This window comes from Alosa pseudoharengus, unplaced genomic scaffold (assembly GCF_046254945.1).
Source record: "Alosa pseudoharengus isolate Yale_2024_CS ecotype anadromous, Long Island Sound unplaced genomic scaffold, YU_APseudo_1.1 YU_APseudo_1.1_scf_20, whole genome shotgun sequence".
Taxonomy (NCBI): domain Eukaryota; kingdom Metazoa; phylum Chordata; class Actinopteri; order Clupeiformes; family Clupeidae; genus Alosa; species Alosa pseudoharengus.
This window is the reverse complement of record NW_027468664.1, coordinates 19,807,878-19,823,422: the sequence shown is the minus strand read 5'-3', so window position 1 is coordinate 19,823,422 and position 15,545 is coordinate 19,807,878. Positions and strand designations below refer to the sequence as shown.

The following is a 15,545-nucleotide window of genomic DNA, read 5'->3' as shown; positions in this document are numbered from 1 at the left end:
AAAAAAAAAAAAAAAAGTTTGCATTGCACAGATGAAAAATATTATTAAATGAAAGTCTATTGTAATGCATTGCTTTGGATGCATCCTCTAAATATGGATTGATGTGGTGATGTAAGAAAAAATGTGGGTGTGACCTTCGAAAACTTTGGATAGAGCAAGGAGCAAGCCAACTATAACTTTTTAGACCCCACCTACTGGCCTGGTCACCAAATTCCAGGAAACGTTTGCAACAAGCTAACATCTGTCTCTGAGCTCTGCCTCAGAGAACAAGGCGTAGGTCGGCCATTCAACCACGGAAGCGGAGACTATCGTCAGGATTCTCTTGTGGTGATATCGTATATCCGTGAGAAAGGACTATTCGGTTTTCTCCCTTCACATCCCTTTTTGCGGCTGTTTTCTACATTTTTAGAGTATTTCTTGGTGGACCACGTTACCTGGTATGTTATTTGTTTGAGATATGTTTTGTCCTTCAATCAGATCCGAGTTAGTTTGACAGACTGGTGACTAGGCCTAGGTAGGCCTTCTTCCAATGAAAAACAAACTGTTAGGCTAATCATAGGTCCTATATGGGCATGACCTAGAAATAGGTCCTATTTAACAGATAGGCTATAGTCTATTAAACCCATACGAAAAAAGTACTATAGGAATCGTATAGTATTTTGGGACAAAATATTATAGTAATCTTATAGGAATACTATAGTATTTTGGGACATATAGAAGTACTATAATACAACTATAGAAATACTATAGTGGCTATAGAATATTATAGAGGTTATGTTCTGTAATACCTCTATAATATCCTATAGCATAGTATTTCTATAGTAGTCTTACTTCTATGTCCCAAAATACTATAGTATTCAAGATTACTGTAATATTTAGTCCCAAAATACTATAAGATTCCTATAGTACTTTTCCCTAGGGGAACAGTTGCAGTAAGCTTGAGATTTAGACATATGTTTTATTGAAATGTTTAATTTTCACCCTTTTGGCCTTATTGGTCATAATCCTTTCTCCATCATTTTAGCTGATGTGCCAAGTAGGCTACTAATGTGATTAAATATAGCCTACCTACCTACACGGTGTAGCGGCCTACTCTTCTGAGACGTTCATTTCACATAGAAACAGAAATATTTAAAGTAGGCTTGCAAAATCAGTGGTTTTCTTGACCATTTGTATTGTGGTCAGTTTATACTGTCAATTGAACATGACATGACATGTGGTGCTAGATGAACTGTTGAAACTCTTTGAACAAGACTAGACTGAACTACAACCACAAGGATGAAAATACAGATACAGTAATTTTGTAGTACATTTACAGTTTATATAAGGAAGACTAGTTCCGTGACTGCTGAGTGTAGATTATATAGATAGAGAAGGACTGTCACTGTGTGTGTGTGTGTGTGTGTGTGTGTGTGTGTGTGTGTGTGTGTGTGTGTGTGTTTAATGTGTGTCTAATGTGTGTCATGACTGTGGGCGGCATCCTGCTGAGGACTGGGGAGGAAAAGTTAGTTTTTCCAGTTTGTATTTTTGTTGTTGCCTAGCAGAGGCAGCGTGATGTAACAGAATTCTTAAAGGTGAATGGGCCTTCTGAGAGAAACACTGCTGCTAAAATGAGTGCTAGTCACACAGACTAGTCTATTGAAAGCTTATACAGGCTGCCTGGATGTCTTGTTGACATTTCACTGCCATCAAGATACAAAATGGAAATCCATGTAACCTTGGCTGAAACAAGGGTGAAAATAGTCTTTCCTTATTTCAACATAACACGTTTGCAACAAACATACTGCGTTTTGTTAGCCAGGTGACGGTAAGGTAAGACTTAGATAGTGTTTGTGTACTTAGTACTACTACTAGAAAAAGTCTTGTTGCGGCCAAACTGTGGCTTACTCTTGAAGAGGAGAGCAAGTGAAGAAACACATGGAAACAATTTATACTTGTATGTTCAACGGTCCTCCCTCAGAGCACCAGCTGCACCGAATAACACTTTTTTTTTTGGACAGTGTAGAATGGGTACACGAGGACAGTGCATACATGAGCTGTTTTATATAGTTATGTCACTCCTTCCATACTGTCATGCGAGTTTCAGTTTTTCCCACATTTGACCCACAAACAGGAAGTGCTTTCGCTGATATAGTAGCTCATGTTGTCACCACGACTGATAGAGGAAGAGGAGGAGGAACCATTAGCAAACTCAGGCTGTGTCACTGTGTGAATTTGCCCTTGAGAATGACCATACAGTCAGTTTGTCTATGACAGTGTGTCATTAGAGAAAGCTTTAGCTTCAAGAAGTGTCATTAGATGTGTACTGGTTGTTACTTTAGAATATGAACAACCACCGGCTGACCACTCCTATCATACTGTCATTGTTGTTGACAGTCAGCTGACAAATTCCTCCATGCAGCTCAAGCCAAGCCATGCAGAAATGTTGATTACCATTGTTTTAGAATCCCACTGCCTGTGTTTGTCACTGCAGGATAATTTTAGACTAGTTCTGGCCATATTTGGGCATTTTCTTCTCTGGTAGTGTTATTAAATATTGATATCTTGCCACTAGACACTGTTGTGTGCAAGTTGGGAGACTGAATAACTATGCTTCCTTTTGAAAAACGTGATCCTTTCACATGGAATGGTGTCCCAAATGTGGCAGTATGAAATGTATTAGTGGATATATCAACAAATATATTTGACGAAATATGTCTAGTCACCGAACTCCTGCTGTATTCCAGACAACTTGGCAGTAGGATATTTCTAACCTTTCCAAATATTCCAATTACCTTCCAGACAAACTTGAAAGTCAAGATATCTGACCTCCTACAAGAAAAAATACAAAGGAATGCCACTCATTGTCATAGTTCCTACTTGTTGTGTCCATATACCCCAGCACCGAGGTCCTGACTCACTGTGATCACTTGGCACTTATCGCAAAGAGTAGGGGGTTCCCCGGTGTCCTGGCTAAATTCCCAACCTGGCTCATTCAATCTGGCCCCCTAATCACCCCCCACTGTAATTGGCTCATTCACTCCCTCACTCTGCACCTCAAACTGGTGTGTGTTGAGCGTTCTGGTGCATAATGGCTGCTTTGCATCACCCAGGTGGGTGCTACACATTGGCGGTGGTTAGTGAGGTCCACCCTTCCCTATGAAGCGCTTTGAGTGTCGAGAAAAGTGCTTTATAAAAATGTAAGGCATTATTATTATTATTACTAGAGTCAGAACAGAAGTCAGAGTTGCCTGGGGTGCAGCATAAAATCAGATTACTTTTACTTGAGCTATCTGCATGTCAAAGCTCAAATACAAATAGCCCTCTTTCTGGATTTATGACAGACGCTATATTTAGGCTACCTAGCTGTGATGATATGGCCAAACGGAGTTCATACTACAACCGGATACTACCCACTAAATTAAGCTTTGATAACCTCATAAACCGCATTTTCAACCTCAGCCGGAAATAAAATGAGGTCAACCTCACTTTGGGGTGGGGGGGGGGGGGGGTTGGTGTTATTGCCATCCTGTACCATAGTGCCCAAAAAGACACAGGTTTGAATCTGTCCTAAAGTCATTTTCAATACCCACTCTCATACTTGCTTCCAGTCAATAAAGGCTAGAAAACCTGATAGAGATAAACGTCAGCACAGCTTTCAATATGGACGGGCATCAACACGTTGAAGAGGGTCCAAAACCAAAACAATCTCTGTCTCTGTCTTCTGACTGATATACAGGAAGTCCAGGGTTGCCATGTCCAGGTCAGACTTCCCACCGAGCTATGATGACTCCCGGGCCCCTCTCTATAATGGCCAGGGAGGGAACTACCAGGCTCCCCCTTCTTACGGCTTCTCACCGTATGGAAGTCAGCCCCAGCCCGGCCCTTACCCAGGAGCGCCCAATGCCCAGCCCTCTGCACCTTACCCTGAACAGCCTGGAGGGTACCCACATGCTGGTCCTGTGCCAGGCCAGGGGTACCCACCCCATGGGATGCCTGCCATGCCAAACATAATGCCTCCAGTCATGCCCAGCACAGGTAAGATTTGTTTCTCCCCAACCTCACCTTTTTGTTATTATAGTACGTATTTGGCATTTTTCGTCTTGTGCAATCCTCTTATGCAAGTGGGATTTAGTCCTCTACATGGTGAACATAACATGCAGAAAGACTTTGAGACATGCATAGCAGTGCAGCGTGCACAGATGTTAGAGGAGTTAATGGCTATAACAGACTCCTTGTGGTTGTGCATGTGTTGCCTGGGGGAACACCAAGAAATTGAGTGATAGCTTCTGCAGGCTTCTGTAACTCAAGCGGGGTTCCGCTAATGTTGTCAACAGGAGACGTCGAGGGGTTCACCACATCTGGAGGCTGGGATGACATCAGTGTTCGGCACAAGTTCATTCGCAAAGTAAGTTTCGCAGTGCTGCTCTGCCGCTGGGACCTCTTTCCGTTTTATTTAGATTAATATGTGTTTTGTGTCCATACAGCTACAGTTAGTGCCATGAAACCTCTGTGTGGTCTCTGGAGAACTACAGAGTCTTTGCTAATCTTAACAAATTCAATAAACCTCAAGTGACAGCTGTCTAAAGTGCTCAGGGGTTTATGTAAGAAATTCCTACGTTTTTTTTTAAAGCTCAAATTTAGATTAAATTGACAGACACATGTTTATTAACATGTCTCATGCTCATAAATAATGGCCTGTAAATAATACTTTTTTTAGTCTGACTTGTAGTTAATAAGAAAATTGTACTCATAATTGCAGTTGTTTTATCTTATTAATTGGATATGAAAAAAAAATGTTATCCTAAAGTTAACCTAGCCGAGTAGTGATGCAACTGAGTCTTGTTGCAAAAGGCTTGACAAGAGAAGTTGGCTCTCTGTAACAAAAGCTATTCTCAGTCTGTCCATTCCATCATTCACCCTGTCCCTCAGTGTTCTCTAAGTGTTTAGCTATCTCTTGTTTAGATATTGTCTTCAATGTAGTTTTCCCCATCTCTCACGTTTGGTCTTCTGACCAAGCAGAGACTTCGCAGAGAGTCTGGCCCAGAGCCTTATAGATAGAGAGTTGCGACAATGGGTGTTCAAAATTCGTTAAGGTCACGTGGTTCATGTAAACTTCCCGGAAAAGTTTACATGAACCCGCATGAACCACGTGAAAAAGTTCCCGGAAGTGATTGACAATGGATTAGAATGCATTAAATAAGCTACTGTTCAATTAGAGACAGAGCCACAATTTTGGGTAATTGTCAGACAATAAATGCATTGATATACAATATTTATAACACAGTGTAATTATTGTGTAAACTGTGTAGTTATCCTACCATTAGGCTACAACAATATTAAATTAAATTCCAGACGTAGCCTGCTAAACACTGTTTGTCATTCACCGTGCTGTGAATACAGCATTAAGATGCTAGGCTAAAGAGCTTGAGATTCAGAGAACCTGCATGGTTGTGCTCATCCTGTCAGAAAATAGCAATTTGATCAGTGATCATGCATCATATCAGCGCAAGCTTGGTTTGAAACTGGTTTAATCTGGGGATGGGGTTTACACGATCCTTCACTGGGCTAGTGCCTGCTGTGTTAATATGACCGTGCTAATGCTAACAGCTGCAGCTCCCTCAAATCTATAGGTTCTCATGCATATTAGGCTAGCTTTTGCCAATGAAAATGAATGCAACATAAAAAAAAAAAAACAGTAGGCTACTGCTCCTAACTGAAGAAACGTTTACGTTACTGTAAGGAAATTATTATTATCATTGTAACCATTTGTGTAAGCAGAAATATTGTTGTGCTGAGTTCTAAGAACAGAGAGTTCAAGTTAAATGTTGTGCTGAGTTCTAAGAACAGATAGTACAAGTGTGCACCCAGACAGACAGGAACTGCACCCTGTCTGTGTGTGTGTGTGGGTGAGAGAGTATGTCACAATGAAGTCGCTATGTCTTGCTTCCTATTTTCTGTGTGCATCTGTACAATAAAACACAGCTTTTGGCCTGCAGAGTCAGAGACTGATGGTGTGAGGAATTCTTCCTTACATTAGCAGGCTCTCCTCTTGGTACCAGAGTTTGTGGGCAAAGCCATACTACGTGTTGTGGTTCTTGTATCTATATGTTGGGGTTAAATTCCCTGACAGTTACCAACAATGTTAACAACAAACTCAGCTTCACTGCTGCAAACAAAGTTGGCTATATGATATAATAGGTGCCAACTCTCACGCATTGGCCGTGAGACACACGCATTTGATTAGTTTCACACACTCACACGCCACACCCCCGATTTCTCACGCAGAAGTGTCAACCCGGTCGGTCAGATGCCTGAAAAATGAGTTTAGCCTATCTATAGATCTACCTGTTGAGCCACGGTTATGCTTTCAGAGACGGTGAGAGGGTTCAAGAGCACCCCTTGTCTGTGGAATTTTCTAAATTTTCTCTCATTTGCGATGCTACTTCAGAAGCCGTCCCAGGCGCATTCCCCCCGCATTTCCCCGGCTTCAGGTATGCTTTGAGTATTATTGAGTATTTTTCACGCTGAAGTGTCAACCTGGTAGGTCAAATACCTGGCAGACGAGGTTCAACTAAACTAAACCTATACATATGATATCACACATCAGGTGAACGTGCGGAATCTAAGCTTTCCAATAATATTAGCGCCAAGTTGCTGTGATAAATGGTTCGCGAGAAAATTATCATTGAACCGACGTGCAATTTAGGCTAATCATATTTGCATTTTGCACACAGTAGCCTACACACCCATTACTCTCGGTTTAATATTTCACTAACCCTTCACACAACACGTGGCAAACCCAATATCACAATAAACAGTAAACCGTACCGAATACGAGGATATAAAACATGCCTCTGTGCAATAAGTGGTTCCTGAGTAATCCGGTTTTGAAATTGCAACACATTTCTACATAGCCTCATTGGGGCGAAATTATAATGTATTCTAACTATTTGTCAGTAGGCCTACATACATTTTTGTAAATTGCTCAGCCATAGATTATCCCACTATCATGGTTCTTATATTGTCAGGTTCCAGCCAATCCCATTACAGATAAATGAATATATTTATATTGGCATGCTTCCTAGCGACATTAATGCAAAAATATGAAGAAAATCAAATAACGAGACACACATATTGATATAAAGCCTGACATAAGCCATATGCAAACATTCACATCATGCAGATATGGGTACATCCTGAAAAAGGAATAGCATGTAGGCTATAGGCTATGGCCATTACAATGACCAATATATTACCTAAAATAAACTAGCTGAATAACACAGGTGACCACTTCTGCATAATTTCATGGAGTTTCTGAACTGTGAAATGTAGCATATGTTTTTGTGGTTGTGAACTTATTGCAATATCACCATAACTATTCCACCTGTGTGTGCATGGTTATAATTCTGAAGTGCAAAATAGCTTAGGCTACAGCACAAATATTTCCATAAAAATAAGCAAGTCTGACCTCTGAATTTATTTTGAAAGTGCACCTGATTGATGCATTTAAAAGTTAAAATATACAAACATTTCTTAAATTCTTACAAACACCCACCCACCTTTTAAAAATGTAAAAAAAAATGTACAGGCCTTTAGGGGCAGGATTGTATTCGAGACAGCCCTTTATTTCTTATGCGAGTTTTATTTTGAGACATGCGTTTCTTGGACTGACATACTGGTAGGCCTTCAAAAGCATGACATTTTCGGTTTAGTTTGATATTTATTATTTTACTTTTGGACTGTTTGATTATATTGTTAAATGTTGGGACTGATGGGCACTGAACTCTGGGGAGGTATTTGATGATCACTATTACGTTCCATGTAGTTGAAAGAGTGTCGGGATTTCAAACAAACCATCCGCTTTCATGCGTTCATTGAATGTCTGCGGTGCTGTAATGAAAACCTTATTGCATAGCCAAGTAGCCTATTGAGTTATTTTTAAATTATGCATGATTTACTTTTTATTAATTTCGTAGGCTGGCTTTATTTTGTTATATAGAAGTATCTAAATAACCTGTTAAAATGTACCAGAATTCAGGAAATTGCATCTAGTCCAAAAAAAGGTTTATACCCCCCCTCTGAAATGTCCCACCCACTTTCACAATGCCTCCGACGCCCATGGTCCTAGTAGTAGGCTAGATCCCTTTGATACCAATGTTCATTTAACTCTGGGACCCTGGTCCCAGGGATGGATTACTGCACGGGCCTTCCGGGCCCAGACCCAGGGGCCCAAGGTGTCAGGGGGCCCTGAAGCCCAAGCCTTTGCATGGAATCATTGCCTCAATATCAACACATCAGGATGTAGGCTATGAATCTGATTGAATTTCAAATTCCCTCTGCACGCAATAGGACAGCACTGAGTCCCATGGGTTTTCCCACCAACGGAGCTAGTTGGCTAGTTCAAACTTTTGCCATCTCAAAACAAGCTTGACTCGTGTCACACTGTTGGCCAACAGCAATATCCATCTTCTTTGTTTTCAAGTAGCAGGGAATTCAAGCCAAACCGTTGCAACTCATGTCATGTTATGCCCCCCTAACGACTCTATAGACGATTTGATTGGCCTGATAGAAGTTTAATTTTTCGAGCTCACAAGCCAACGGAGAGTTGCTAGACTAGCCCTGGATAGGGTGACCAGATTAGATTGGCTGAAATTCGGGACGCTTTTTTTTTCCGGGGGGGGGGGGGGGTGGTAGGCTTACAGCGAATTTTCAAACCTGTACCAAAACACATTTTTATTCAAACATCAAGTCTGCCTCAAAATACAACAGAGAAATCATGAACTCAAAATGTCATTGTAGGAAAAAAAAAAACAATGACTGCGTAACAGTGCAAATCAGACCTTTCAGAATAAGGATAATAGCCTAATGCTAATAACAAGCCTTGCCAAAATTATGGGTCATTAAGTAAGAATACAAAATAATTGTTAGATTAAGTAGATTATGTTAAACGACATGGACATTAGGCCGAACTTCCGACGTATTTTTTTGCACACACGCTGGCTCTGCCTGCTGCGCTGCCTGCACAATGTCCTCGGCTTCGCGAAATCAGTGCATATTTGCGCCTAATTATAGAACGTCAAAAAGAAACAAAGTAGCCGGGCTGCATCCAGACACTTAGCTGCCGTCGGGGGCTGCATGCAGTCGACTCAGACTCTCTACGGACAGTTTTTAATGTTTATCAGAAAATAACTACTCAGTATTCTGATTGAGTATAATTTTCGGGACAATTAGGGCAGGATTCGGGATTCGGGACAACTGCTTGGATATCGGGAATGTCCCGAATTTTTCGGGACGTCTGGTCACCCTAGCCCTGGAAGCAAATGTAATTTGCTGCCGCTACGGTGTGTCTAGATTTCTAAGCTACCAAAATGCACCAGAATACAGGAAATCACATCAAACAAATTAAAAAAATTCTGGGGTAGGACCCCCAAACCCCCCTTCCACATATGCGACAATTAGTGGGGAGCCCTTAATACATGTGGGCCCAGGGGCCCGAAAGTTCATAATCCGTCCATGCCTGGTCCCTACACCTGAGAACCACTGATTTTTTTTACTGTACGGTATAATGCTGAATGAGCCAAACAAAAATTTCCGCAGCAACATTTTGGTTGGCCCCACCAAATCTCACTCCAAGGTATATGCTTCGCCATATAACGAACCAGCTAGCCTTGTGATAACAAAATCTTTACCTTTTGTTTAGTCCACTGAAAGTTATCCACATATCAAACGATTAAATACACAGTTATGGAGGCATTGTTTTGGGGAAGCAGTTGCACTATATCCCACTTTTGCTGCCTTTAAAGGTGCCATGTGTAAGAATTGAGGCAAAAATATCTAAAAAATGAGCTACACGCATCAAAAGAATGAGAAGAAATTAGGGCGATGATGTCATTTAAAAAATGACAAGGTATAGTGCTACAGAGATATCAACCTGAATTAGCATGCTAAATTACTAGCCACAGCCCGACAGGTGTCATAATACCAGTTTCGGCCATGGGAGGCGGTATGCGGGCAACATAACCACCAGCCAAACTGCAATACACGTGTCTCGGTTGTTACTCTAGGGTAGACCAACTCACTTTCTGGAGGTATACTGCCCCCATCTTTTATGGAATGTGGAGTATGAATTGATTTTTTGACGGACATTACACATGGCACCTTTAAGGCACTTAAATCCATAGCCTAGATGAGCATTGTGCATGCGTTACAACTTGACGTGATGGTGAAGCTAACCTAGCGTTCATGGGCTTCGGAAAAACCTTTCTCCGAGTGAAAACATCATCATTCACGTCATTCACGTCACGTAATGTGTGAGTCAGAGGTCGGAAACTGGGGCTAGATTTTGCTAACAGAGTTGCCCAGTTAGGGGCTCGTCATCACTTTAGTCGTCACGTTGTAGTTCGTTTGTAGTCCATGTGGCCTTTCATGTCCAACAGTTTTAATGTGAACTTGGGAATTTGCCGTTTTTGTCACTTGAAAGCTGCATATCTTTCTTTCACGAGCGTCTTACACTATATTTTAAGCAAATACAGTTGTTTGTTTAGGATTAGTGAGTGTATGTTTTAACTTTTGTTGTGGCATCCGTGTTTGTCACACATTCCGACGGCAAAGCATATGAACACTTGCTGTCGGAAAAACAAAGTAGCCATGGGGGCGGTCCTTGTCATTCCGAAGTGCCCTGAATGCACCATAAATGCCCAAGAAACGTCACGTCATAAAAGTTGTAGGCCTATAACGCAAAAACGTAATGACAGCTTGTTCGTGGTGGTGTAGTGCTGCCTAATTGAAATGGGATAGGCAAGGGTTATCTTATATTCGGCTATTACGTGTGGCACATTTATTGGGCTTTTAGCCTCTTTTAATTTATTTGATGAGGAACTGATAAAGACTGAGTAGCAGAAAAGTCATAGTCGATACATAAATCGTTTATTATTATAATTAGCCTATTGATAGCCTACTATTACTTTACTACTATTACTGTTATTATTATTATTATTCGGATGAGGCAAAGGAATGTAAATCTGAGTCTGAAATGTTGGCTACAAACAGTCTATACTGCTGTAACTGCACTGCTGTTATTAATTGTTAACTTCCGGGAACTATTTGAGGCTTCCATTAGCTGCCATTGTTGGAAAAAAATGGAACATTAGCGTCAATGGTCGTCAAAGTTGTCGCAACTCTCTATCTATATGGCTCTGGTCTGGCCTAGATCCATTGGCAAACGTTTATTTCCTGGTTGGTGGACGCTTGTGTGAAGTTTGAAATCATTGGAGTTCAATCACTAACGTTTGGCAATGACGTATGTGGGACACAACGATAACGATAGGCTTGCAACTTAAACGTAATCAGTTTCAGGAACGCCCTCGGTTTGCTGGTTGGTTCGGAGACAAGTTGCCGAAGTGAACGAGAGCTATTCCAGACGGAGTGCTGTAGGGAAATGTAAATGAGCGGAAATACGTAGACAGGCGGAGTAAGGCTAGGTGTGCATGGTATCTCCTCACCAAACCTATCACTGTGACTTAAGGATCTGGGGCTTGATTTTATACTCCTTTCTGGGTGTTAAATATATAAATATATATGTATGTAATATAATAAGGTTTATTACATCCAGAAAAGAGTATAAAATGGGGCCTATACGGTACCCATTTTCATCACTATGCCAATGACCCTCTGCTCTGCATCAGCACCTTATCTACACAAGACCCTTTGAGACATTAATTGGCATGTTTATTGGTAATGAACAACATAAATAAAACTGTGGCACATGCTTCCATCCACAATCTGTCACCTTGAACCATAGAGTGGCATCACATGTTCTCAGTAAATGAGTCAGGCACAAAACCACAGGGCAGAGACCAAACTGGTGGCATTGGGTTAAGGGTGAGATAACAACACATTAGCAGACTAGAAGCAGAAAAGAGAGATGTTAGAAAGGCAGGTTTATGGTACGGAAATAAACCAGGACTGTGAATTACTGAGACAATGGCAGAATGACAAAATCTGTATGGTCTGTGCTGCAACTAGAAGAACTGCATCAGTATCACTAAACGTTAACATCCCTTTTTATTATGAATGTGCGTCTGTGGCCAATCTGATTTCCTGTTTGTTTGCTTTCAAAGTGTATGTCCAAGCAGTCATGTTATTTTTTCCATTATCCTAATGCTCACAATACTATATTCTCCTTTCAGTCTCAATAGACACCACTAATGGAGCATAACGTTAGTTCAGGCAGGCCTTAGAGTCACGCCCAGCAACTTGGCTAACTATTCAGCTGACTGCCCAGTTGATAATCACCCGCTTTTATATTGGTGGAGATCTCCACCCGATCTCCTTCTCATACATCTGACTTATCAATGTCTATTTGTTGTCGTTGATGCCTGGTCTGTTCTGTACCCTATGGGGGGTTTATCTTGCTGCTCCCTCTGCCTTAGGCTTTCCATGTTTGCACATGGAAGGGCAGGGGGATCCCAGAACAGAGCCATACTGCCAAATTAAGCATTATACAGATAATAATAAACTGTCTATCTGGACAAAGTGGTCCTGACTGAAATCTAATTGGATTTTTCTCCTGTTCTGCACAGGTGTACATGATTCTGACTGCTCAGCTTCTTGTTACTGTTGGTATTGTGGCAGTTTTCTGTTTTGTGTGAGTATCTGATACATAATATTATAATATTATTCTGTTTATGTGATTGCCCTTCATGTTGCATACATCTTTTGACCTCTGCTTGGTTCAGATATTTAACAATTATTTGATTTCCTCCTGTGTTTCTTCTGTCCCTACAGGCAACCAGTGAAGACATTTGTCATACGAAATCCAGCTGTCTACTGGGCTTCCTAGTAAGGCGTTACACATCTTTAATTCTAACATTTCACTCCATGCATTAGTTTGCTTTAGCTATGGTTGGCTGTAGATTTCCTTGATAAAGGCTTGATTTGATCCGGCCATGCCTTAGGGAAGTACCTGCATGCCAATGTCGTGGGGTACTACTGGTGTTGACTTTTGAAACGTGTCTGTTTTTGCAGTGCTGTGTATTTCATCACACACATTGTGCTCGTTTGCTGCTCAGGACCCAGGTGAGCAAAGGCAGAGCGTTTGAAACTTGATTATTGTATGTTAGGTGCGGGTCAGCCCTGCAACAATGTTATCACAAATGTTATCTTTTTATTTCTCTGATGTTAGTTTTTGTTTAAATAGGTACCAATGTAAAGCACCTGACCTTGACAATACTCAGTAAAATGTTGATAACCTTCTATGAATACTGAATTGGTGATTTATTTTCTTTCCCCAATATAGGAGGCGTTTCCCATGGAACTTGATTCTCCTCAGCATTTTTGTGAGTAACAGAGAACTGAGTCACACTTAATTAGAGACCTGGAGGATATTGAGAGCTGGGCCCGGCTTAATATGAGAACAGTTCTTGATCTTAGTGTTCCAGTAATTACGCCTTGCTCAGCAACTCTAGGATCGGTTCTCTTGAGTACTTCTGCCACGGCTTTCTCCATACCCTCATGATTTCCCTTTGAAAGTTTATAAGGGCACCAAAAGCTATGCCATGTTGGCAAAGATCATTAAGAATCACATTCTATTCATCTTAATTCACTTCATCCCAGCTCTAATTGTAATCATTACCATATGTTACTCTGTGGGACAGTGTTGCCTAATCACAATTATTATTTGTGGATATGAATCCTTTCAGGGCCAGTTGAAATCTTTTTTAAAATACATATTTCCAGTTGACATGAACTTGATAGTATGTCTTACCCTTCTTTTATCAGACTCTTGCTCTATCTTACATGGCAGGAACGATATCCAGGTGAGTGGGTTTCTAATTGTGAACTCTTTGTGGTGAGCACATATTTGAATCCAAACACATTGTATTCTGTTAAATGCTCTCTTATAAATGCATTTTATGATTTATTCTTTCTTTCAAGTGTTTTTTTTAGGGTAAATATCTGTTTATTGTCAATGGGTTAGATCATGTGTAGTGATCTAGGCCTGGTGTTTCCCTCCCTAGTTACTATAGCACAGAGTCTGTGTTCCTTGCATTGGGAATAACAGCTATTGTGACCATTGCTGTGACTGTATTCTGCTTTCAGACCAAGGTAAGTGATGTTTTACACACATGTATTACACACACACACACAGTGGTGTGACGCATGGGGAGGAATTTTTGATCTAAAATAAATTGTGAAGAGATGTTGTGAAGATAGTTGCCTAAGTGGATTTTATGTCTCCTCCTGCAGGTGGACTTCACAAAATGCCAGGGACTCTTCTGTGTCCTTGGAATAGTCATCTTTGTGACTGGAATCATCACAGCCATTGTGCTCTCGTTTAAATATGTGAGTAAACACAGTACTAATTGGAGCGCTGTATGTAAAATTGTGCCTGTAGTTTGTAGTTTGTTAAACCCATTTCCTTTTCAGATTCCATGGCTTCACATGTTGTATGCGGCACTAGGAGCTATTGTGTTCACACTGGTGAGTTCAGTTAAAGTACAAACACACACTAGAAGTAAATATAAATCATTACCTTGTGGAAACTGCTCTGTTGTCGGGTTTAACGGGTGAACTGGTGACTCATTCCTGTTGTCCAACACAGTTCCTGGCCTACCACACCCAGCTCCTGATTGGTAACAGGAAGCACTCTATCAGCCCTGAGGAGTACGTCTTTGCTGCTCTCTCCATCTACGTTGACATTGTCCAGATCTTCCTGTTCCTCCTACAACTCATTGGGGCCGCGAACCGATGAGTGTCTGAAAGGCTTTCAGCACATATGTATACACCCAATATGTATCTGTGCATAGCACTTTCAGTATAAAGCTACGCTAATGAAAGCATATGAGAATACACATATCAATATGAAACAACATGGGATACATTTTTGCTGTTATTCTGTATCATATATGCTATGCTTTGTATATATCGCAGATATAAAAAGGACACAGATTTTTTTAAAGTAATCACAACCCAGAATATGCCCATGCAATAAATGGGCAGTTGTCACATATGAAGTTTAAGTTTCAATCACTGAGGAATGGACACTTATGGCACTCATAATAAAGTAAGAGACTTTATCAGAATATAAATAAGTAAATCTGCCATTTGTAACGCTGATATGTTATAGATCAGGAGATACCTAAATATAGATATGTTTTTTTTCTCACTGTATTTAATACTTCACTTATTTGAATATATATATTGACTATCAAGACATGTTTTATGCACTGTGTTGCTGTTTTGTTACATACATGCTGTGTCCAGTCTACATAGTTGGCAATGGGTGTGCCAAACTTTTGCCTGTGTTCATTATTTTTCTACACAGATGAATTGCCTTTTTACTGGAAAATCAAAGCATAGAATCTTGCCATAAAAACAAGGATTTAGCAATCACACACTTCCCTTTGAAGGTGTAAATCTGTATTTCCAGGAAGGACATTCACAGAACTTTAAGGTAACTAGGTACGTCTGCTTAGGATGAGCTGCTGATTTTCACTGCAATTTTTTTCACCTCATTGTTAATAAAAAAATAAATAATTGACTCTATTTTGGACAATGAATAG

The 15,545-nt window shown here is 40.6% G+C and overlaps 1 protein-coding gene across 1 annotated transcript; it reads left to right on the top strand.

Moving 5' to 3' along the window:
- Positions 1-247: 247 nt before the first annotated feature.
- On the top strand, positions 248-15,528 carry tmbim1a (transmembrane BAX inhibitor motif containing 1a). The gene is made up of 12 exons (XM_076296816.1): positions 248-437; positions 3,719-4,017; positions 4,317-4,387; positions 12,564-12,628; positions 12,769-12,822; positions 13,009-13,059; positions 13,280-13,319; positions 13,762-13,799; positions 14,001-14,088; positions 14,230-14,325; positions 14,410-14,463; positions 14,585-15,528. Exons 2-12 carry the CDS (start codon positions 3,735-3,737, stop codon positions 14,732-14,734), a joined length of 990 nt encoding a protein of 329 aa, XP_076152931.1. The 5' UTR covers positions 248-437; positions 3,719-3,734; the 3' UTR covers positions 14,735-15,528.
- Positions 15,529-15,545: the final 17 nt, after the last annotated feature.